The 21,117-nt window shown below is 47.1% G+C and overlaps 2 protein-coding genes across 6 annotated transcripts; one reads left to right on the top strand and one right to left on the bottom strand.

Annotated features, from left to right (window-relative positions):
- Positions 1–97: 97 nt before the first annotated feature.
- Positions 98–13,086, bottom strand: ubtfl (upstream binding transcription factor, like). Of its 4 annotated transcripts, none has more exons than XM_023281569.3 (20): positions 12,446–13,086; positions 9,872–9,970; positions 9,624–9,799; positions 9,458–9,541; positions 9,230–9,385; positions 9,025–9,089; positions 8,646–8,766; positions 7,859–7,969; positions 7,077–7,204; positions 5,077–5,218; positions 4,965–5,006; positions 4,677–4,790; positions 4,448–4,609; positions 4,242–4,370; positions 4,013–4,092; positions 2,973–3,162; positions 1,846–1,893; positions 1,437–1,574; positions 773–868; positions 98–582 (listed from the first exon to the last, which is right to left on the bottom strand). In XM_023281569.3, the coding sequence occupies exons 2-20, from the start codon at positions 9,927–9,929 to the stop codon at positions 508–510; spliced, it is 2,115 nt and encodes a 704-aa protein (XP_023137337.1). In that variant the 5' UTR covers positions 9,930–9,970; positions 12,446–13,086; the 3' UTR covers positions 98–507. The 4 variants fall into 4 exon arrangements, with proteins under 4 accessions (XP_023137337.1, XP_054870716.1, XP_023137336.1 ...); XM_055014741.1 differs by having other exon boundaries at positions 773–871; positions 7,077–7,201; positions 7,877–7,969; positions 12,446–13,084; XM_023281568.3 differs by having other exon boundaries at positions 773–871; positions 12,446–13,081.
- A 3,571-nt stretch (positions 13,087–16,657) lies between these two features.
- Positions 16,658–19,157, top strand: LOC129347263 (transmembrane and ubiquitin-like domain-containing protein 1). 2 transcript variants are annotated; one of them, XM_055014793.1, is made up of 4 exons: positions 16,744–16,797; positions 17,270–17,340; positions 17,646–18,083; positions 18,479–19,157. In XM_055014793.1, exons 3-4 carry the CDS (start codon positions 17,683–17,685, stop codon positions 18,828–18,830), a joined length of 753 nt encoding a protein of 250 aa, XP_054870768.1. In that variant the 5' UTR covers positions 16,744–16,797; positions 17,270–17,340; positions 17,646–17,682; the 3' UTR covers positions 18,831–19,157. The 2 variants fall into 2 exon arrangements, with proteins under 2 accessions (XP_054870767.1, XP_054870768.1); XM_055014792.1 differs by lacking the exon at positions 17,270–17,340 and having other exon boundaries at positions 16,658–16,797.
- The last annotated feature ends 1,960 nt before the right edge of the window (positions 19,158–21,117 follow it).

Genomic DNA, 21,117 nt, shown 5'->3' with positions numbered 1-21,117 from the left:
GTAATTAGCTCATTCTTCTGGATAATAAGAAGAGCCATATGTCCGTTAGTCTTAACGAGACGTTTCCTTCAGTAAATGACGACAGCAGACGCAGACGTGAGAAAAAGTGCATTTATTTTTACCATTTCCTCAGGCAGGCAGCTGATTAGAGGCCCAACACTGACTCAGCCGTAACTAATGACAACCAACAGGCCCCGCCCCCTGCCTATTAAACGCTGTACAAACTCCGCCCCCGGCCCCACCCACAGCACCTTAAAAACAGAACCCGCCCACCTCTCCTTGTCTCCGCTCGTCTGAAACGTCCGTCAGATAAAAACCAACAAACACTCAATAAAAAACTGAAACAAACACACAGGTAACAAAACGCTCCATCAGGTTCCGCCCCCCTCACAGGCGACCGCGACACGACGTCACCTCTCGCCTCTCATTGGTCTGCCGCTATGATTGGCATGTGAGGAGGCGTGGCCTGCACAGCCTGTCCTCTCCAATGAGGGGGAGGGGGCGGAGCTAGTCTGAGTCGGAGTCGCTGGACTCCTCCGAAGACGTCTGATCTTCATCGTCCTCGTCCTCATCCTCGTCATTCTGAGGAAACAAAGAGAGTTCAGCTGGAACATTTCAACTCGTTCTGACTGAGGTTCTACCTGGTTTCCATGGAGACGGACGTCCTGAATGACAAACAATCGCTCTAACTGAGGCTGGTCATGCAGCATCAACACTCTCCATTCACTAACTCTCCTGCTTTGACTTTATTGAATATCGATCAGTTCCTCACATCATCGTCATCGCTGTCGCTGCTTCCTGACGTCTCATCGTCTTCGTCAGAGTCCGACGAGTCACTTTTCTCCTCCTCGTCCGAGTCCGACATGTCCTGCTGCAAGTCACAGATAGAACACCTGACAGACTGAACCCAGGGTTTACTGCACACATTGTTAACAACCTGACAGACTGAACCCAGGGTGTACTACCCTCAAGACCACAACCTGACAGACTGAACCCAGGGTTGACACAACTACAGTGTTGTCATAGTGTTGTTGTCATGTTGTTGTTGTGCTGTGTAGTTGTATAGTTGTTGTGTAGTTGTGTTGTTGTTGTTTTATAGTTGTTGTGTAGTTGTTGTATAGTTGTGTAGTTGTTGTGTAGTTGTCGTGTAGCTGTTGTGTAGTTTTGTTACCTTGGCCCTATAAGCCATAGCTCTCTTGCTAACGGCTACTATGTGTTGTTGTGTAGTTGTCGTGTAGTTGTTGTGTAGTTGTTGTTATGTAGCTGTTGTGTAGTTGTGTAGCTGTTGTGTTACCTTGGCTCTATAAGCCATAGCTCTCTTGCTAACAGCTACTATGTATAGCTGTTGTGTAGTTGTCGTGTAGTTGTTGTGTAGCTGTGTAGCTGTTGTGTAGCTGTTTTGTAGTTGTGTAGCTGTTGTGTAGTTGTTGTGTTACCTTGGCCCTGTAAGCCATAGCTCTCTTGCTAACGGCTAGCCCGGGCGTAGCTGTTCTGGAGCTTCCTGCCTTGCCCTTGGCCGTCATGCGGACTTTAGCGCTGGGGCTGCTGCGGACTTTAGCGGTACTGCGACGTTTCTGACGGACAGATAAACAATCCAATCAGCTGCTAATGTCTACGGCCTTCTGCTATCAAATGTACTGTTAGCTAATTAGCTTAGCATAGCATTATACTAAAGTGTTGCCAAGTGAAAACAAGTTTCATGATGTTAGCTTCCTGTTAGCTGCAGTTTTCGTTAGCTCTCATAAAGTGAGAATACAAAGTTTCAGGTGGAAACTACGGGTTCAGAGAGCAGTAAAACTTTAGAGGTGCTTGAATCCTACTGTGGTGGAGGCGTTCTGTACTCACTGAGGAGGAGAACTCCTTGTAGACGGCTCGGTCCTGAGGAGACAGAGACTGAACACAGAACAGACGTTAAACCGGCGGCCAGCAGGCGACAACACACTGCTGCATGCCCCGCCCACCCACAGTGACATCACTGAGCTCCCTGCCAGGACACTTTATTCAGGTTCTATCTGTTTATTATCTACATCAATAAAAACCAGACAGACTTGGAGGTTCTCAGATGTTCTACCTCCAGAGCGTCTTCGGTTCTCCAGGTGTGACTGGCTGGGAACCTGCCAGGTGAGGAGGTCCAGTTGTTCCTGGTGGTCCAGTCACACCTGGAGTTCTGGTTCCTGGTGGGACATCAGTGATGGATTTAGGGTGAAGACAAACATCTGAAACTCCAAACCAGTAGAACATCTCCAGGAACCTAGAAGACATCCAGCTGGTTCTACTGACATCCTCTCCTGATGAGGATCTAGAGGGACGTTCTGATGTTTGTTCTTTAATAACTAGTTATTTTCCATGGCTGGTTCTAAGCCTCTGACTACAGGAACTGTTCCTGTAGAACCTTCAGGTCCGTTTACAGAGCAGAACAATGTTCCTCCTCCTGACAGGAACATGGTGACACCACAGAAGAACCAGATCTACTTCCACCACCAAATTTTCAGCAAAAGGTTCTTTAAAGAACCTCCAAAGGTTCTTCAAAGAACCATCAGAAAGTGGTTCCTTGTTGCACTTAAAGGGTGCTCCTGAGAACATTAACAAAGATAGGTTCTTTGAGGAACCATTTCCAGACAGTTCTGTGATCAGAGATCTGCAGATAAATGGAATCTTCTCTGGGTTCCTTCATTACTATGCTGGGTTCTAACATGAAGCTGGGTTTTGTTCCATTTGGCTGATCAACAGCAGAGAATGAAACAGGTTCTCCAGAGCGTTCTGATTATTCTGAGGATCGGTTCTCCTGATTGGCCCTGGAACACTGGCTATGGTAACTAGAGTGGAAGGAACCTCCTGGAGAACCTCCTGATGTTCTCTGATATTTAGAACCTGTCTGTTAGCTGCTAGCTGTTAGCTTCCTGAGTCAGTCTTTGTTTTTTAACCTGCTAATAAAATGCTTTCTGGTTGCCGTGGCGACAGCAGCAGCTCACCTTGACCCAGGCCTCCAGCTCAGCCTTGTACTCCACCTGCTGCTCCTCCACCAACTTCTTGTACTTGTCCTTCTGACTCTGGCTGAGCTTCTGCCAGCGTTTGCCGATCTCCACCATCCGCTCCTTCAGGCTGAAGTGGTTCAGCTCGCCGTTGGTCAGCAGCTCCTGGGAGAACATCTGGTAGCCGCTCCTATTGGACAGACATGGCAGGGGACGGGGCTTCAGATCAGACTGAGAGCAGGTGTCACCTGTCCCTTCTGCATCGACCAATCACAGTCAAGAAAACTCAGGACAGCATGTTATTAGAATGTTTAGTTTCTTCTCTGCAGGACGTTTGAAATGTTCTCGTTAAAGTGGAGCTCAGGAAACAGCCAAAGTCATTAACCCTCATGTTGTCCTGCAGGTCAAATTGACCCATTTTAAAGTTTGAAAATGTGGAGAAAAAAAAATATTTCCACAGTGAAGTTTCTGATGTCCACATTTTCAACATTTTTGGGAAATCTTTGAACATCTTTTGGTGGAAAAAAAGAAATTTTAAAAATGTTTCTTAAGAACATTCAATCAAAGTCCACTGGATTTTGGTTGATTTTTATGTGAATGTTCTTAAAGAAAATATTCTAAGTTTTATTGATATATATGGAATCACTTTAGATATTTTTAGGATTTTTTGGAAGATTTTTACTCAGTTTTGGAAAATGTTTACAAGAATTTTCTTGCCAAATTTGGGGGATTTTTTTTTTTTTTTTTTAAATAAAACTTTTAAGGGAAACTTTTAAGGAATTATTGGAATTTTCTTCCTGAAGGTTTTGCAAATTTTCAGAAATTTGGGGAAATTTTGCTGAATTTTGGGATTTTTTTCAGACAAGGACACAATATTTTTTGGTGCCCATAAATGAAGGCAACAGGAGGATTAAACAGCAGAATCCTGCAGGTTGGTCTACAACACCATCATCATCTCCACCTTCATCATCTCCTTCATCACCTCCATCATCATCTCCATCAGAGCTGACATCTAAACTAACTCCAACACTTGGACTCACACTGGAGGTTTCTTGGGTTCTCCGTCAAACTTGGGCTTCCTCTGGCCTGCAGCCGGAGTCCTCATCTCCAACAGCTCCCTCTGCAGGACAAACACTGTCAGCACAGCACAGACAACCCACCAATCAGGAGAGAGCACAGCCTGCAAAGGGGAGGAGTCAGTAATAATCAGTGGATGGGAGGGGCCATGTGTCAGTGGGCGGGGTCCGTTTGGGGGCGTGGCTCACTGACCACAGGCCGGTACTGAACCTCGTAACGTTTCTGGTCCTCGGCCGCCTTCTTGATCCAAGGAATTTTCTCCTTCTTCTCCATGGATTTCCAGGCCGCCTCCATTGCCACCTGCGCCTTCCTGCGGTCACTCTGAGTCACATGACCAGAAGCAGGTTAACAGCTGATTGCTCAGGGCGACAGGATGCTAACGACTAGCGTGGGCTCACCCTGTACTTGGCCAAGTAGTCTCCGATCACGCTGTGCTGCCACATGTCCTCGGCTGTTTTTGGCGTCTCTGGAAGCTTTGCTGTCTTCTTGCTGTCCCGCCGGTCCTTAGGGTTAGGCCCGACAGGAACCCACGGCTCTGGCTCCGCCTCCCGACAGCGCTCCTGGATGACAGAGCATTAGTTAAGGAGGAGAGACAGACGAGCACAGAGACAGGAGGAGGAGACAGACCTTAGCAGACGGAGACTTGGCTCTGTGTGGGCTGGAGGCCACACCCACCGCCACTTTGGCTCCGCCCAGCTTCTCCTCCGTCAGGACTCGGTCCCGCTCCTCCTCTGGCAGACTCTGAGGAAAAACATCAAGTTCACATTCTGCACTCAACCCCTCTGTGTTTCTACCTAAAGGCCTGCAGCTCCATGGAACCAGAAGAACACGAAGGACAGACAACAGGAGGACTAATCTGAGCTCAGAATGATTCTAAATCTGAGAGAACTGTTGATTCAGAGATTTAAGTCTCACCTCCAGGAACCTCTGCAGGTCCACGTCGTACTGCTTCTTTCTCTGGAGGACACACACAAGTTAGAACCAAACCTGCAGCAGGTTCCAGCTGGATCCTGAGAGGAGAACCGACCTGCTCACAGCGTTTCTGGAACATGTCCTTCTCCTTCTGCGTCATCATCTTCCACTGTTTGCTACACAGAACCATGCGCTCCGTGCTGGGGACGTCCTTCATGTTCACCATCAGCTCAGCGCAGTACAGAGAGTACCCGTTACTGCAATAATACAACCATTACTAGTACAGAGAGTACCCGTTACTGCAGCAGTACCATCATCAGCTCATCTTTTCTAAATGAATCTCCAACTCAGACTTCCGTCAGGTGGGTCAGGGCTCCAACAGGACATCCAGCTTTATTTATTCAGCAGGTTTGTTTCTGGGGCCGATCAGGCCCAGGTTCTGATGCCAGTCTGGACCAGGTTCTAGTGCGGATTTGGACCAGGATCGTCTGTTCAGTGATGTATTTATGTGAAGGAAGTAAACTCCTGTCTAAATCAGAGTGACGGCCCAACATCGTGACATCATCACTGAGTTCCCTAAACACAGGAAATGATGTCCACATCTGTGGCTCTGCCCACTTCAACCAAATCAGTAACTCAGTAATCACACCTGACTGTTGGAAAAGTGATCAATAAACTGAAACATGTAGGAAGAGACTAAAAGAAATGGAACCTGGTGAAGCTTCAGGGGAAACGTGATGAATATAAAAACAGCTGTGATGTAGGTCTGGACCCGAATATCCGAATATCTGCTCATTATGGTGGTAACTGAATATTAATTTAGAGATCCGAATATTCAGACAGCCACCCGCCCCCCTCCCCAGCCCTGTACCTGTTAGCCCTGTACCTGCTAGCCCTGTACCTGTTAGCCCTGTACCTGCTAGCTCTATACCTGTTAGCCCTGTACCTGACAGCCCTTTACCTGGTAGCCCTGTACCTGATAGCCCTGTACCTGCTAGCCCTGTACCTGACAGCCCTGTACCTGCTAGCTCTGTACCTGATAGCCCTGTACCTGCTAGCCCTGTACCTGTTAGCCCTGTACCTGCTAGCTCTATACCTGTTAGCCCTGTACCTGACAGCCCTGTACCTGCTAGCTCTGTACCTGATAGCCCTGTACCTGCTAGCCCTGTACCTGCTAGCTCTGTACCTGCTAGCCCTGTACCTGCTAGCTCTGTACCTGATAGCCCTGTACCTGCTAGCCCTGTACCTGCTAGCCCTGTACCTGTTAGCCCTGTACCTGCTAGCTCTGTACCTGCTAGCCCTGTACCTGCTAGCCCTGTACCTGCTAGCCCTGTACCTGCTAGCCCTATACCTGCTAGCTCTGTACCTGATAGCCCTGTACCTGCTAGCCCTGTACCTGCTAGCCCTGTACCTGTTAGCCCTGTACCTGCTAGCCCTGTACCTGCTAGCTCTGTACCTGATAGCCCTGTACCTACTAGCCCTGTACCTGCTAGCCCTGTACCTGTTAGCCCTGTACCTGCTAGCTCTGTACCTGCTAGCCCTGTACCTGACAGCCCTGTACCTGACAGCCCTGTACCTGACAGCCCTGTACCTGCTAGCCCTGTACCTGATAGCCCTGTACCTGCTAGCCCTGTACCTGATAGCCCTGTACCTGTTAGCCTTGTACCTGACAGCCCTGTACCTGCTAGCCCTGTACCTGATAGCCCTGTACCTGCTAGCCCTGTACCTGACAGCCCTGTACCTGACAGCCCTGTACCTGCTAGCCCTGTACCTGATAGCCCTGTACCTGATAGCCCTGTACCTGCTAGCCCTGTACCTGATAGCCCTGTACCTGTTAGCCTTGTACCTGACAGCCCTGTACCTGCTAGCCCTGTACCTGATAGCCCTGTACCTGCTAGCCCTGTACCTGACAGCCCTGTACCTGACAGCCCTGTACCTGCTAGCCCTGTACCTGATAGCCCTGTACCTGCTAGCTCTGTACCTGCTAGCTCTGTACCTGCTAGCCCTGTACCTGATAGCCCTGTACCTGCTAGCCTTGTACCTGCTAGCCCTGTACCTGCTAGCCCTGTACCTGCTAGCCCTGTACCTGCTAGCTCAGAGCTAAAGGAGACTCACGGTGGCGGTTTTGTTGGCCGTCCATCGAACTTGTCCTTCAGCTGCCTCTCAGCTTTGGTGAGGACGGAGCGAACGTGATCGTCTGAGTTGACGTCTGGATGAGCTTCATGATATGCTCTCATACTGTCCTGAAACACACCAAGTATCACACATTTACTCCAGTAGTACCACAGAGAAAATACTGCAGTACTAGTGTTCTGCAGCAGTAAACGGTGAGTTTGTTCCTTTGCCTGGTGTCTGATGAGCTGCAGGGTAATCTGAGGAGAACCAGGTTCTGATCCACTCTGTTCTCTGTTCTCCCACTCAGACTAATAAAGTGAAAAAAAATTTTAGATTTTCTTTTTTCAAATCTGCATCTTGTTGAGGAGCAGAAAACAACAGAAAGTACTCAAAGTCTACTTGAGTAAATGTACTTTGTTACTTTTGTCAAATCCTGGACCAGCATGTGGAGCAGACAGAACCAGAGGCTCAGTCTGACCCTTTATGGTGTCACTCAGTCCAATCCGGTCTGGTTAAGTCCAGTCCAGTCTGGTTAAGTCCAGTCCAGTCTGGTCAAGTCCAGTCCAGTCCAGTCCAGGACTGTCTAGTCCAGTCCAGTCCAGTCCAATCTGGTTCATTCCATTCCAGTCCAGTCCAGTCCAGCCCAGCCAAACCTAGTCTAGTCTAGTCTAGTCGTCTAGTCTAGTCTAGTCTAGTCCAGTCCAGTCCGGTCCAATCTGGTCCAGTCTGGTCCATCCAGTCCAGTCCAGCCCGGTACAGTCCAGTCCAGTGCAGTCCGGTACCTCGTAGTCTTTCTGCAGTTCCAGGGCCTTGCTGATCCACTTGAGCCTCCTCTTGTCGGACAGCTGGGACCACTGCCTCCTCAGAGCCTCCTTCAGCTCCTTCTGACTCACCTGGAACAGACAGATATCATCAGACTCACCTGGATCCACCTGGTCCAGTTCCTCAGCCTGATTTTATCAGCAGCGTGATTAGTCTAGTATCATTCAAGTCATACTGAGAAAGTGTTGAACATGTCTGTGTGAGATTTAACATGCTAACCAATATGTTACTATCACTTTGTGTGTATTTAGCATGTATTTAGCATGTATTAACATATTCCTGTGCTTTTAGTGTATATCAGCATGTAATGAGCACATATTAGTTTGTATTAGCGTGTTTTTATTAGGTATTAACATGTATTTAATGTATATAAGGATGTATTCAGCACATGTAAGTGTCCACTAGCATGTATTTAGTATATATTAGCGTGTATTAGGGGGTATTATTGCAATTAGATTATACATTGTGCATGAATTACCATTCATTTAGCATGTATTACCTAGCAATGTTTTTAGCATGTATTAAACATGTATTAATGTGTATTAACATGTATTAGTGTGTATTTTGTGTTCATCACCTTTACTTATCATTTACATGCATGTAACACGTATGATGTGTATTCAGTGTCTATTAGTGCATATGTAGCATGAATTAGCATGTATGTCCAATGTATAACATGTATTTTTTCAGTATTTAACAAGGATTGATGCCTGTTAAGTGTTTATGTATCATATATTTAGCGTGTACCTCAGGGTGAAGCTTCATGTATGTCTTCTTTTCATGGTTGTACCACAGCTGCTGAGGAGTTTTGGGTTTCTCCGGCAGATCCGACTTCTTTTTCTCTTCAATCAGCTCCGGATGCTCCTCCCTGCAGGTCAGCTGACGTTAGCCACGCTAACACCACATGCTAACACTACAAACTAACACCACATACTAACACTACATGATAACACTACATGCTAAAACTACACGCTAATGCTACAAGCTAATACTACACACTAAAACTACATGCTAACACCAGAGGCTACAGGGCTGTAGCTAGCAGCTGAGGGCTAAAAGTTGAGCTAATTCACAGTGCCAGTTAACAGGTTAGCGGTTAGCTCTAGTTAGCTGCAGTTAAACTCACTTGAAGCGAGTCATGTTCTTCTCGAAGTCTTCTTTCTCTCTCTGGAACTCTGTGATGTACTTTTGCTGCAGAGAAACGAGAACATGTTGCTGTGAATCAGACTGTCTTCAGAATAAATCTACTGTGAGCAGCAGGTGGTCCAGGACGTCTGGACCGGCTCAGGGCTCGGTCCAGGATGTCGGGACCCGCTCGGTCCGGTCTGCACCTTCTTCTTGTCGGGCAGCTCCTTGTACTTCTTGGATAGGATCTTGGTGAGGTCCAGGTTGCTCATCTCCGGGTGGATTTTGGCGTATTTGGCTCGTTTCTCCATGAAGAATCGAAAGTACGGAGTCAGCGGCTTCTTGGGAAAATCTGGGTGAGTCTGAAGACGACAGAGAACAGAGGTTACCAGGGGTTCTGGTTCCGGGTTCTGATCGGGTTCACCGGGTCTCACCTTCAGCTTCTTGCCTTTGTACGGGTTCTTTACGAACTCGATGGCATCCACGATGAGCTCCGTCATCGTTCGGTACTTCCGGACCTGAAAAAGACGATAAAGACCCAAACTGAATGAATGAAGCTCAGCGTCCACTCCAGGGTTCTAAGGGAATTGGACCTGGTACCTCACACGACACCTTCTGCCACTTCTGGCGGCACATGTCCCCGGTGAAGCTGCCGAAGCACACCTTCTCCCAGTCGAAGTGCGACTCGGTGGTCTTGTACTTCATGGCGTCTCCATCCGGCAGCAGACTGCGGATCCTCTCCAGCAGAGTCAGGCAGTCCTCCTTACTCCAGTCATCTAAACACAGCCACAGGGTCAGAACCGGGTCAGAACCAGTCAGCTGCCCCGATGCCGCAGTTTGGACGTTACCTGGTTCAGCCTTGATCCTGGTGCTCTGAGCCGCGGAGACGCTGCTGCTGCCGTTCATTATGCAGCACCTGACGGAGAAGACTCCGCCCCCTGCCGCCTCTGGACACACAAATATAGTTTAGACCACAGGAACACCGCCCACTACAGGTAGAGACTGGAACCACCGCCCCCTACAGGTAGAGACTGGAACTACAGGAACACCGCCCCCTACAGACAGAGACTGGAACCACAGGAACAACGCCCCCTACAGGTAGAGACTGGAACTACAGAGTATACTGTGATCTGCAAACAAAGCCCCTTTCAAACACGGAACAGTGCTGGATATTTAATCTGTTCAAGTGACACAGAGTTCTGCTAATGTTCTGGTACTGTTCTACTAATGTTCTGCTACTGTTCTGGCACTGTTCTACTAATGTTCTGCTAATGTTCTACTAATGTTCTGGTACTGTTCTACTAATGTTCTGATAATGTTCCAGTACTGTCCTGCTAATGTTCCGGTACTGTCCTGCTAATGTTCCGGTACTGTTCTACTAATGTTCTGTTAATGTTCTACTAATGCTCTGGTAATGTTCTAGTAATGTTCTGGTACTGTTCTATTAATGTTCTGGTACTGTTCTGGTAATGTTCCGGTACTGTTCTGCTAATGTTCTGGTACAGTTCTGGAAATGTTCCAGTACTGTTCTGGTACTGTTCTAGAAATGCTCCAGTACTGTTCTGGTACTGTTCTGCTAATGTTCTGGTATTGTTCTAGTAATGTTCTGCTAATGTGTTGTCATTTTGGGTTTTCAGCGTCTCTTTGATGTTTTTCAGGAATATTGGGGCTGAAATGTGTAAAAATCCTTCAGTCCCAGGGTTCTGCTGCTGCTGTCTGTTAATGAGAAGCTTGACTTCAGACTGTTCAAAATTCAACAGAACCGGTACTGGGTCCGATCCGCTTAGATTATCGGATCAGAACATTCAGAAACCAACAGAACACAGCTCTGCTCTGAGAGAAGGTCCAGTGTTTATCATTTCATTCTCTGGAAAACAAACTAATCAATAAAGTTCAACATGGAGGTTTTCTCACATTTCCATCAGAACATTTCAGACGAGTCTTAAATCAGGTTCAACTGAGTTTGATGAACTTGAGTCAGTAAATCTATAGACTCAAAGGCCTCTTACTATGGTAGTTTTCCTGCAGCTTTCAGCCACATTACAGAGGATCAAGTCCTACATTCTGTGTTTCAGGTCGTTTAAAGGAGAGAGGAAGAGATAAATCACTGATCCAGTTTTATTATTTTATAGTGTCAGATTTTAAAAACACGACTCAGGACCTGAAAGGCAAAACTGTCATATAGTACCACAAAATATTAGATATCCTTACGATTTATGAGTTCAGGGTTCATGTTCACAAAATGCCAGAGTTTTATTTTATACATTAAAAATATATATATAAATAAATAAAGGTCCATATAATGCAATTACATATAAAATACTGCCATGAAAATATTATATAAAAAATATTATTTTCCTCTTTGTCTTTAACCAGCCTCAGTAAGAGATGCCTGTAATGTTTTCAAGAATAAACTAAATTATTTGAGTTTTTTCCAGAGATTTATTATTAACTTTGGAGCAGTTGTTTTCTCCACCAGCTCCGCTCTGACCCGCTGCCCGTCCGCGGTCACCTCAACCCGACGGAGGGAGTCCCTGCGGCCCGCTGAAGATCACTGAGGGTCGGAGTCGGTTCCGGTTCTGCCGGTAGTAACAGAACCGCTGCTAACGGTTGGGAGCTGATTAAACCAGACTCAATTTAAAAACCTGCAGCTTTAAGGCCGCACTGAGCAGAACCGGCTCCGTTCACGGAACCGGTTCCGTGAACGGAGCCGGTCCCGTGAACGGAACCGGGTTTTTATCTCCAGCCTTCAGTTCGGAGCTCTGCGATAAAGTTGCCCCGAACTTTGGACGGCAGAAAGCAGCTCCGAACCGAAACTCCGTGTAAAACTCCCGGATGGTGAGAAACAGGACCGATGTTCTGGATGACTAAAGCCCGGCGGAGTGTCACCGTGTCGGGGTTCAAACGGGGCCTGGAGGCGCGGAGCAGCGGCGGGTCGCAGCGGGCCGTCAGGCTCCAGCTGCCCGGTAATGGCGCCCGTCCTCCGGCAGGAGTCAGCACGTAGCTTCCGCTGGCACGCAAAGAGCGACTGCAGACAGAAGCACCGTTTTCTGGTTTAACGAGCAAACCGAGAAAAACGAAGAAAACGGAAAAAAAAACGATTTCATGAAAAACGACGGAAACACCGAGCAGCACTGACACGTGGATAATCGCATTATTTTACAAAACTGCTTAAATGTTCAAATCCGCCGCCATCTCAGCAAGAATTCTTCGTCATATTTGAGTATTTTGGTGAAATATCGGCCCAAAGTGAGTTATTTAGTAGAACTGGTGGATTCGGGGGCTTCGGTGCGGAGCGGCGGGAGGAGCTGCTGCTCCCCCAGAAGCCTTCACTGCGAAGCCGCCATGAATGTTCTGGAGACTCGGGGACAAACGACCAGAAAACCCCACAAATCTGCTTAAAATCACAACTTACTGCTTACCTGCTGATTCAGACAGAAACCTGGGTTATTACTGCACACCACGGTGGTCGTTTGGCTAATTTCGGGACTTTCAAAGTGTGTTATTTTCAGCCGTAAACCCCGGGGAGTCAGGTCGAAACGAATCCGACAAAAGGAGCGTCTAGTCCGGTATGAAACTCCGCCCAGCGCCGCAGGGGGAGGAACTCCGGGGGAAAACATGAGGACAAAGGCGGAGGATGAAACCAGAGACAGCCGCTAAAACAGCAGCCAAACCGGCCAAAAACGACTTTACACCGGGAACCATCTCAGTTCATTTGTGCGTTTTACTCCAATATTCGTACTGTTCTCGCTGAACTGCAGCGGCGTCCTTTTCTGTAAATCTGCCCGGCTGACTGTCACCTGGTCCGGGTCCAGATGCTGAACCGGCGGGGAGACAGAGGACTGGGGTCCGGGGACCCGGCGGCCGGCCGCCGAGAGATGCAGCCGCGGGGAGGCGGAGGAAAGCAGCTGGTCGGCGGCTCCGGGCCCGAACAAGGAGAACCAAAGAGTGCATAAAGACATCGGGTCTGCGGCAGCTCGGAGCTCCCTCCCCGGCACTAACCGGCAGTTCGCGGGCGGCAGAGTGACCTGCATCCAGGACAGCAACCGGCAGCCGGCATCCGCATGGCAACATGCCCGCTGACAGCGCTACCGGGTCCCCGGAAGCCCCCTGCAAAGAGCCGCGAAATTTGTTCCAATCAGCGATCAATCAGATCATCGATCCACCTGAGAGCGTCCACAGGTGTAGGTGTGTGTTGGTGACTGTAAACTATAGTTAATGCATCTCATGAGGAACACGTCACTTGCTGCAGGGAGTAACTAAGTACTGTAATGTAGTGCCTTTTATGACGTAACGTGTAGCAAACTACTGAGTTTACTGTGGAGAAAACAGGATGTTGTGTAGCTTTGATCTTTGTGCTGTTATTGTGTTGATTATAATCACAACAAACAGGAAGTTCACGAGAGTCAGCTGGAAAACAACAAATCAGCTGCAGCAAGCAAACAGTGTTACACATGTGGACAAAATTGTTGATCCCCCTCGGTTAATGAAAGAAAAACCCACAATGGTCACAGAGATAATTTGAATCTGACAAAAGTAATAATAAATAAAAATTCTATGAAAATTAACCAATGAAAATCAGACATTGCTTTTGAACCGTGGTTTAACAGAATTATTTTAAAAAATAAACTCATGAAACAGGCCTGGACAAAAATGATGGTACCCTGAACTTAATATTTTGTTGCACAACCTTTTGAGGCAATCACTGCAATCAAACCATTTGTGTAACTGTCAGTGAGACTTCTGCACCTCTCAGCAGGTATTCTGGTCCACTCCTCATCAGCAGACTGCTCCAGTTGTCTCAGGTTTGAAGGTTCCTTCTCCAGACACCATGTTTCAGCTCCTTCCACAGTTGTTCAATAGGATTTAGATCAGGGCTCATAGAGGCCACTTCAGAATAGTCCAATGTTTTCCTCTTAGCCATTCTTGGATGTTTCTAGCTGTGTGTTTTGGCTCATTATCCTGTTGCAAGACCCATGACCTGCGACTGAGACCAAGCTTTCTGACACTGGGCAGCACATTTCTCTCTAGAATACCTTGATAGTCATGAGATTTCATTGTACCTGCACAGATTCCAGACACCCTGTACCAGATGCAGCAAAGCAGCCCCAGAACATAACAGAACCTCCTCCATGTTTCACAGTAGGGACAGTGTTCTTTTCTTCATATGCTTCATTTCTGCATCTGTGAACATAGAGCTGATGTACCAAAAAGTTCCAGTTTTGTCTCATCTGTCCATAGAACATTCTCCCAGAAGCTTTGTGGCTTCTCAACATGCAGTTTGGCAAATTCCAGTCTGGCTTTTTTATGATTTGTTTTCAACAATGGTGTCCTCCTTGGTCGTCTACCATGAAGTCCACTTTGGCTCAAACAACGATGGATGGTGTGATCTGACACTGATGTAGCTTGACCTTGGAGTTCACCTTTAATGTCTTTAGAGGTTGTTCTGGGCTCTTTTCTTACCATTCCTATTATCTGTCTCTTCCATTTGTCATCAATTTTCCTCCTGTGGCCACATCCAGGGAGGTTGGCTACAGTCCCATGGATCTTAAATTTCTGAATAATATGTGCAACTGTAGTCACAGGAACATCAAGCTGCTTGGAGATGGACTTGTAGCCTTTACCTTTAACATGCTGGTCTATAATTGTCTTTCTAATCTCCTGAGACAACTCTCTCCTTGGCTTCCTCTGGTCCATGTTTAGTGTGGTTCACACCATGTCAGCAAACAGCACAGTGACTATTGTAACCCTATAAATAGGCCGACTGACTGATTACAAGTTTGTAGACACCTGTGATGCTAATTAGAGGACACACCTTGATTGAACATGTCCCTATGGTCACATTATTTTCAGTCTTTTCAAGGGGTACCATCATGTTTGTCCAGGCCTGTTTCATGAGTTTATTTTTTAAAATAATTATGTTGAACCACGGTTCAAAAGCAATGTCTGATTTTCATTGGTTAATTTTCATAGAATTTTTATTTATTACTTTTGTCAGATTCAAATCATTTCTGTGACCATTGTGGGTTTTTCTTTCATTAACGGGGGGTACCAACAATTTTGTCCACGTGTGTATATGTTTATACAGGTATACAGGTACTCAGTGGCGTGCACAGATAGACACCAGGTGGTGCTAGAGCACCTGCCCCTTGCCCTCAGTATCAAGCAGGTGACCTTTGCGTCTCAACTTTTTTTAAAATTAAACAAACACACACACACACTCACACACACACACACAAACGACCCGTGCCGTGCCGCGACTTGCCCTTGCCCCATCTCGTAACGTGAACACGAGGACACGCGTGGCAGCAGCTGCACAGCTCATATAGACTGCAGTCACCAACCAGGTAGCACTAAATGAATCCAGTGTTCATCAGCCTCAGCTGCCACACGGTGCATTGATTTGTCTCTGTTGTGTAGTAGTCTGTCTCATGCAGCGCTAAACAACCATATCTGAATTAGCCAACTGTCCGCCTGCTTAACAAGCTCCACGCTGCCCATAATAATAATCAATTAATCGACACAACGTGACGACGATGACCTCACAACCAGTGTTATTTGGTGAATTGGTACAGCATATGATTAGCTTAGTTTGTGTAGGTTTATTATTAGCCTACATCAGGTAGAGGCAACACTTGCTGTGACTTTTTTGCTAAATGACAAAAAGAAAAAGTATCTTTCGGCCTTGTTGGAGCCTCATGTCAGGAATCAGTCTGGATATCGTCGATCTCTTTTACTTTACCAATCGCAGCATGATCAGAAGGGAAAAAGGATCAAGAGAGACATAGAAAGGGATCTACAGCAGGGAAGCAGCTCTCTGCTCTCCTGGATTAAAAAACATCTCAGGAGGATGAGGAGAAAAATCATGATCATGAAGAAGAAAGGTCAGAGTCAGTATCAGAGTTATGTTCACTGTTTACGGCCTTTACCTCTAATTTTATTGAGATATCTCAGAAGCTGTTCCTGATTTATTTTGTCAACACAAAGTGATTTGATGGAACTAAATCAGGCAATAGGCTGTATTAGCAAAATATATTATTTTGTACTAACCATGAGTTACTTCTACGTTACAACACTTGCAGTAATTTTGTATTTACATTGTTAGGCTATTATTAAAACTCTGACTTTTATTGACCCTTTGTGTGTTATTAAGATGTTAAAATAAATGCCGTTACAGAAAATGTGTTCCTGATTTTTTTTTATTTTTTCAGATCTCACACTGTCACATTAAGGCAGACAGTGGTTCTACATGCCGCACAAGGTGAACTTTTTTTCTACTGAGCACCTACCCCCCAAAATGTCTGTGCACGCCACTGGGTATACAGGTATACAGGTATACAGGTATACAGGTATACAGGTGTGCATGTACAGACAGAAACAGTAAATCCTGAAGGTCCAGTGACTCCTCTATGATTTATTCAATAGAAAAAGGCTGATATAATAAACATAATCAAATTTTCATTAAATCTGATCATTGCCCTCCAGGAGGATTTATTTTGTTCTGGATGTTTGTTTGCAGTTGTTTATTTCTGACGGAGTTTGTTTACGGAGGGTTTGTTGTCGCATTACATTAGTAGGAAAATAGCGGATAGGACAGCAGCGTTTTACTGATCCAACCAGCTGGAGGCGCAGCACCACCGAAGAGGAAGGCGCAGAAGAAGAAGAAGAAGAAGAAGACGGAGCTGAAGCACCACAGAAGAAGAGGAGCGGCAGCAGGAAGTGTTGTTAACCTGTTAGCTGCAGATGCCGCTGATATGAGGCTCTAAACGGAACCGTGAGTTTTTTTTCTGTCTTTCTGTTTCTGTTAGCATGTAGCTTAGCCGCTCTGTGCGCCGTTTAAACGCTGTTAGCTCTGAGGCTAGCATCACTGAGTTCAGCTGGAAGCTCCGGAGGGTCCGGATGTTCAGGAGGAGCTGCAGCTTCTGGTCCTGGTCCACCAGAACCCGAGCTAACCAGAGCTAACCTGAACTAATCCTGCTAACCCGAGATAACCAGAGCTAACCAGAGGTAACCCAAATAAACTCCGCTAACCAGAGCTAACTCGAGCTAACCTGAACTAATCCCGCTAACCTGAGCTAACCCGAGATAACCCGAACAAACCCCGCTAACCTGAGCTAACCACAGGTGAGCCGCAGGTCCTCCTGAACTCCTGCTGACTACAGCTGTAGCTGCTGTAGAAACGCTGGGAATATTATGGGCTGTTGTGTCTCCAGAGGTTTTCTGGACTAACTACCAGCTGCCTGCAGATTCGCTGATACACATGGAGAACTTCACTGAGGCCTTCTGAAACGCCTCCAGCTGATTACCTGTACGACAGGTGAGGAGCAGGTGTCTGACTCACCTGGAGATGAAGAGAAGTCCTTTAATGTCTTCATGGTAGAGCTCTGTATGACTTTACAACCACCAGGTGACTCCACTGATCAGGTCCTGGTGGTCTATCAGCTCCAGGAGGAACCTTCAGCTGGTTCCTCCTGGAGCTCCTACCTTCATCCTGTAGATGTTTCTCTATCTCCATGTGTCCTCTCTACTCTGTTCCTCACCTGTAGATGTTTCTCCATGCTGGATGTTTCTCCAATAGAAGCGTGTGATGTAGTGAGAATAAGCCCCGCCCCCTGTGTGCAGGTGAGCCGTGCTGACCTGTGTGGGCGTTGCCAGGGCGATGGCTCTGATCGAAGGCGTGGGAGACGAGGTGACGCTGCTGTTCGGCTCCCTGCTGCTGCTGACGGTGCTGCTGCTCGCCTGGATCTCCACCCGCACCTCCGACCCCCCAGAACACCTGTTCACCTCCTCCACAGGCCCCGCCTCCTCACCGAGGACAGGACACGCCCAGCAGGACACGCCCCCCTCCTCCACCAGCGCCGCCTCCTTATCGTCCTCCTCTCCGTCTTCGGCCTCCAGCTCCGTGAGCGACGGCGCCGCGACGGAGGCCCCGCCCACCGCACAGGAGGAGAGGGCGGAGCCTCTATCTGCCAGGAACATGGTGGTCCGCCTGAAGTTCCTGAATGACACGGAGAGAACGGCTCAGGTGAAACCACAGGACACCATTGGCTACATCAAACGGTAACACAACTACACAACGCTGCTACACAACACTGCTACACAACTATACAACGCTAATACACAACGCTGCTACACAATGCTACACAACACAGCTACACAACTACACAACGCTAATACACAACGCTGCTACACAACGCTACACAACCCCGCTACACAACTACACAATGCTGCTACACAACGCTACACAACATAGCTACACAATACAACGCCGCTACACAACTGCTTGGGTTCTTGCAGACGTTCCACCTTCATCTAGATCTTCACCTGTCCAGGTGTCAGTGAGAACCAAAGAAGAACCTGGATGAAGGTGGAACCTAAAAGTGAACCACCCACGTAGCTAACAGACCACATGACTGATCACCAGGTACTAATCACCAGGTACTGATCTGTTTCAGGACCTACTTTGCGGGTCAGGAGCAGCAGGTCCGACTCATCTATCAGGGTCAGCTGCTGCAGGACGACGCTCAGACTCTGGCGTCACTGAACCTCGTCCATAACTGCGTCCTGCACTGTCACATCTCGCAGCACGCCGGGCGGGGGGCGGCGGGTGGGCCACGGCCTGCCGACCAGGTGCAGGTGGCGCTGAACGTGGGCAGCCTGATGGTGCCGCTGCTGGTGCTCATGCTTTCGGTTTTGTGGTACTGTCAGATCCAGTACCGGCAGTTCTTCACCGCCCCGGCCACCGCCTCGCTGGTCGGAGTCACCATCTTCCTCAGCCTGGTGGCCTTTGGGGTCTACCGCCGCTAGCTGCTCTCTGATTGGCTGCTGACCTCTGGCTCGCGGGAGGAAAGGGACGCTGGTGATAGTTAATGTTTGTTTCTGTTGCCATGGAGATGGGGAGTGTACACAAGGACTTTAATTTTTATTATTTTTAGATCAAGTTTAGGTTTCTCATTATCATCATCGTGCCTCTCTGACCTTCAGAATCGTCTGTCTGTCTGTCTGTCTGTCTGTCTGTCTGTGTGTCTGTCTGTCTGTCTGTCTGTCTGTCTGTCTGTCTGTATGAAGGGGAGGAAAATTCATGTGAGTTTCAGCTTTTGAGAAAAGAGAAAATCTATTAAATGATGAACTGATGCTGACGTGTTTCTTTGTCTTTGAAGAATCAGATTAAACAAAGTATAAATACTAAGAAATGAAATGCAGTTTATCATCCAACAGCAGCAGAATATGGTGGAAAATATTAATATCTTACATTAGACATGACTCAAAGTGAAAAAGTCCATATTACAGACTCAGTACACATAAAGTGGAATGTTTCAAGCATTTGTTTTGACTGATAACAGCTTACAGCTCAGAAACCATCCTCCAGATCTTTATTGTCAGTCTGGTTCGTCCCTCACCTCAGATAATCTGAGGTCTGGTGGTCTTCTGGCCGGTCCAGGACTGTAATGCCACGGTCCATGAACCAGTCTTGAGTGGTTCTAGCTGTGAGGAGAGGTCAGGTCCTGCTGGAGGACTAAATGTGGACCTCCTAAAGGCTCTTCAGCAGATGGAAGCGTGTGGTCTGCTGGTAGCTGCGCTGACTTTGGACTTGATGATCAAAACTGGACCAACACCAGCAGATGACAGTTGTGCAGTCCCTTCCAGTGACTGTCTTCTCCTCCAGGACTGTGGGGCTGTGTGCTGAACCAGACTGAGCACCTGAAGGCTCAGGTGTTAGTTCGGACGGTGTGGGCGTGTCCAGAGGTGCTTGATTGGCATCGCTCTGAGATATTCTAACATTGTGAGAGATTTGGGGGGTTTATGAGCTGTCAGCTGTTATCAAATATTAACATATTTCAGTGTATGTAAGGAGTCTGGACTATATACCTTTTTACTTTGAGCAATGGCTGATTATAAATACTGAACTTTTTGAACCATATTGTAACTTCAGGAGATGCAGTGGTGTGTGCAGTACATTCAGTATGAACAGGAAGAAGAATATGAAGGCGATCATGAGCTTTAAACAGAATAAATGCTATGAGAGCTCTACTGGAAGTCCAGACTGAACCTGCTGGTCCTGGAGCAGAGCTTCCTGTTGCGCCTCACAGAGGGCAGGAGGACAAACACAATCACATTATTCCCAAAGGTCTCCTCAGACTCTGGATGTTTGACAGGGAAACTGTTGTACATTATCTTTTTAAACAGCTAATGGTCACCTGTGGAGTGTTTTCTGGACGAATCGATCAGTTTGGTCTGTAGAATATCAGGAAATGGTACAAAATGTGGATCACATTCCTCAAATATCTTGTTTTGTCCAAAAATACTCAGTTTACTGTCAGAGATGAAAGAAACCAGAAAATATTCATACTGAAGAAGCTGAAATCACAGAATTAACAGTTTTTATTGAATAAATACTCAAATTCAGTAATCAATAGTTGGACATAATAAATAGACAAACTAACTGATCAATAATTAGGTCCCGAGCTGAACACTGAGATCATTCAAGTTGAGTTTATCTGATTAAAGGACTTCAGTCTTCAGTCGTCCGAGCATCTGTCTCCTCCATCAGCACTGAAACACACCCGACAGCTGATCAATGCACCTGGTCCAGGATCAATAGGATCAATGCACCTGGTCCAGGATCAATGCACCTGGTTCAGGATCAATAGGATCAATGCACCTGGTCCAGGATCAATGGGATCAATGCACCTGGTCCAGGATCAATAGGATCAATACACCTGGTCCAGGATCAATAGGATCAATGCACCTGGTCCAGGATCAATAGGATCAATACACCTGGTCCAGGATCAATAGGATCAATACACCTGGTCCAGGATCAATAGGATCAATACACCTGGTCCAGGATCAATAGGATCAATGCACCTGGTCCAGGATCAATAGGATCAATGCACCTGGTCCAGGATCAATAGGATCAATACACCTGGTCCAGGATCAATAGGATCAATACACCTGGTCCAGGATCAATAGGATCAATACACCTGGTCCAGGATCAATAGGATCAATGCACCTGGTCCAGGATCAATGCACCTGGTTCAGGATCAATAGGATCAATGCACCTGGTCCAGGATCAATGGGATCAATGCACCTGGTC

This window comes from Amphiprion ocellaris, chromosome 10 (genome assembly GCF_022539595.1).
Source record: "Amphiprion ocellaris isolate individual 3 ecotype Okinawa chromosome 10, ASM2253959v1, whole genome shotgun sequence".
NCBI lineage: Eukaryota > Metazoa > Chordata > Actinopteri > Pomacentridae > Amphiprion > Amphiprion ocellaris.
The sequence above is the reverse complement of the archived record's forward strand: the minus strand, read 5'-3'. Positions and strand labels throughout refer to the sequence as shown.

Excerpts from the sequence above, each read along its gene's own strand:
- ubtfl (XM_023281568.3), bottom strand. The coding sequence starts at position 9,929 with ATGAACGGCAGCAGCAGCGTCTCCGCGGCTCAGAGCACCAGGATCAAG. Across the intron at positions 9,800-9,871 it reads CAGGATCAAGGCTGAACCAG|ATGACTGGAGTAAGGAGGAC; the intron begins GTAACGTCCAAA and ends GGCTGTGTTTAG. Across the intron at positions 9,090-9,229 it reads AGCTGCCCGACAAGAAGAAG|CAAAAGTACATCACAGAGTT; the intron begins GTGCAGACCGGA and ends GTTTCTCTGCAG.
- LOC129347263 (XM_055014792.1), top strand. The coding sequence starts at position 17,683 with ATGGCTCTGATCGAAGGCGTGGGAGACGAGGTGACGCTGCTGTTCGGC. Across the intron at positions 18,084-18,478 it reads ACCATTGGCTACATCAAACG|GACCTACTTTGCGGGTCAGG; the intron begins GTAACACAACTA and ends GATCTGTTTCAG.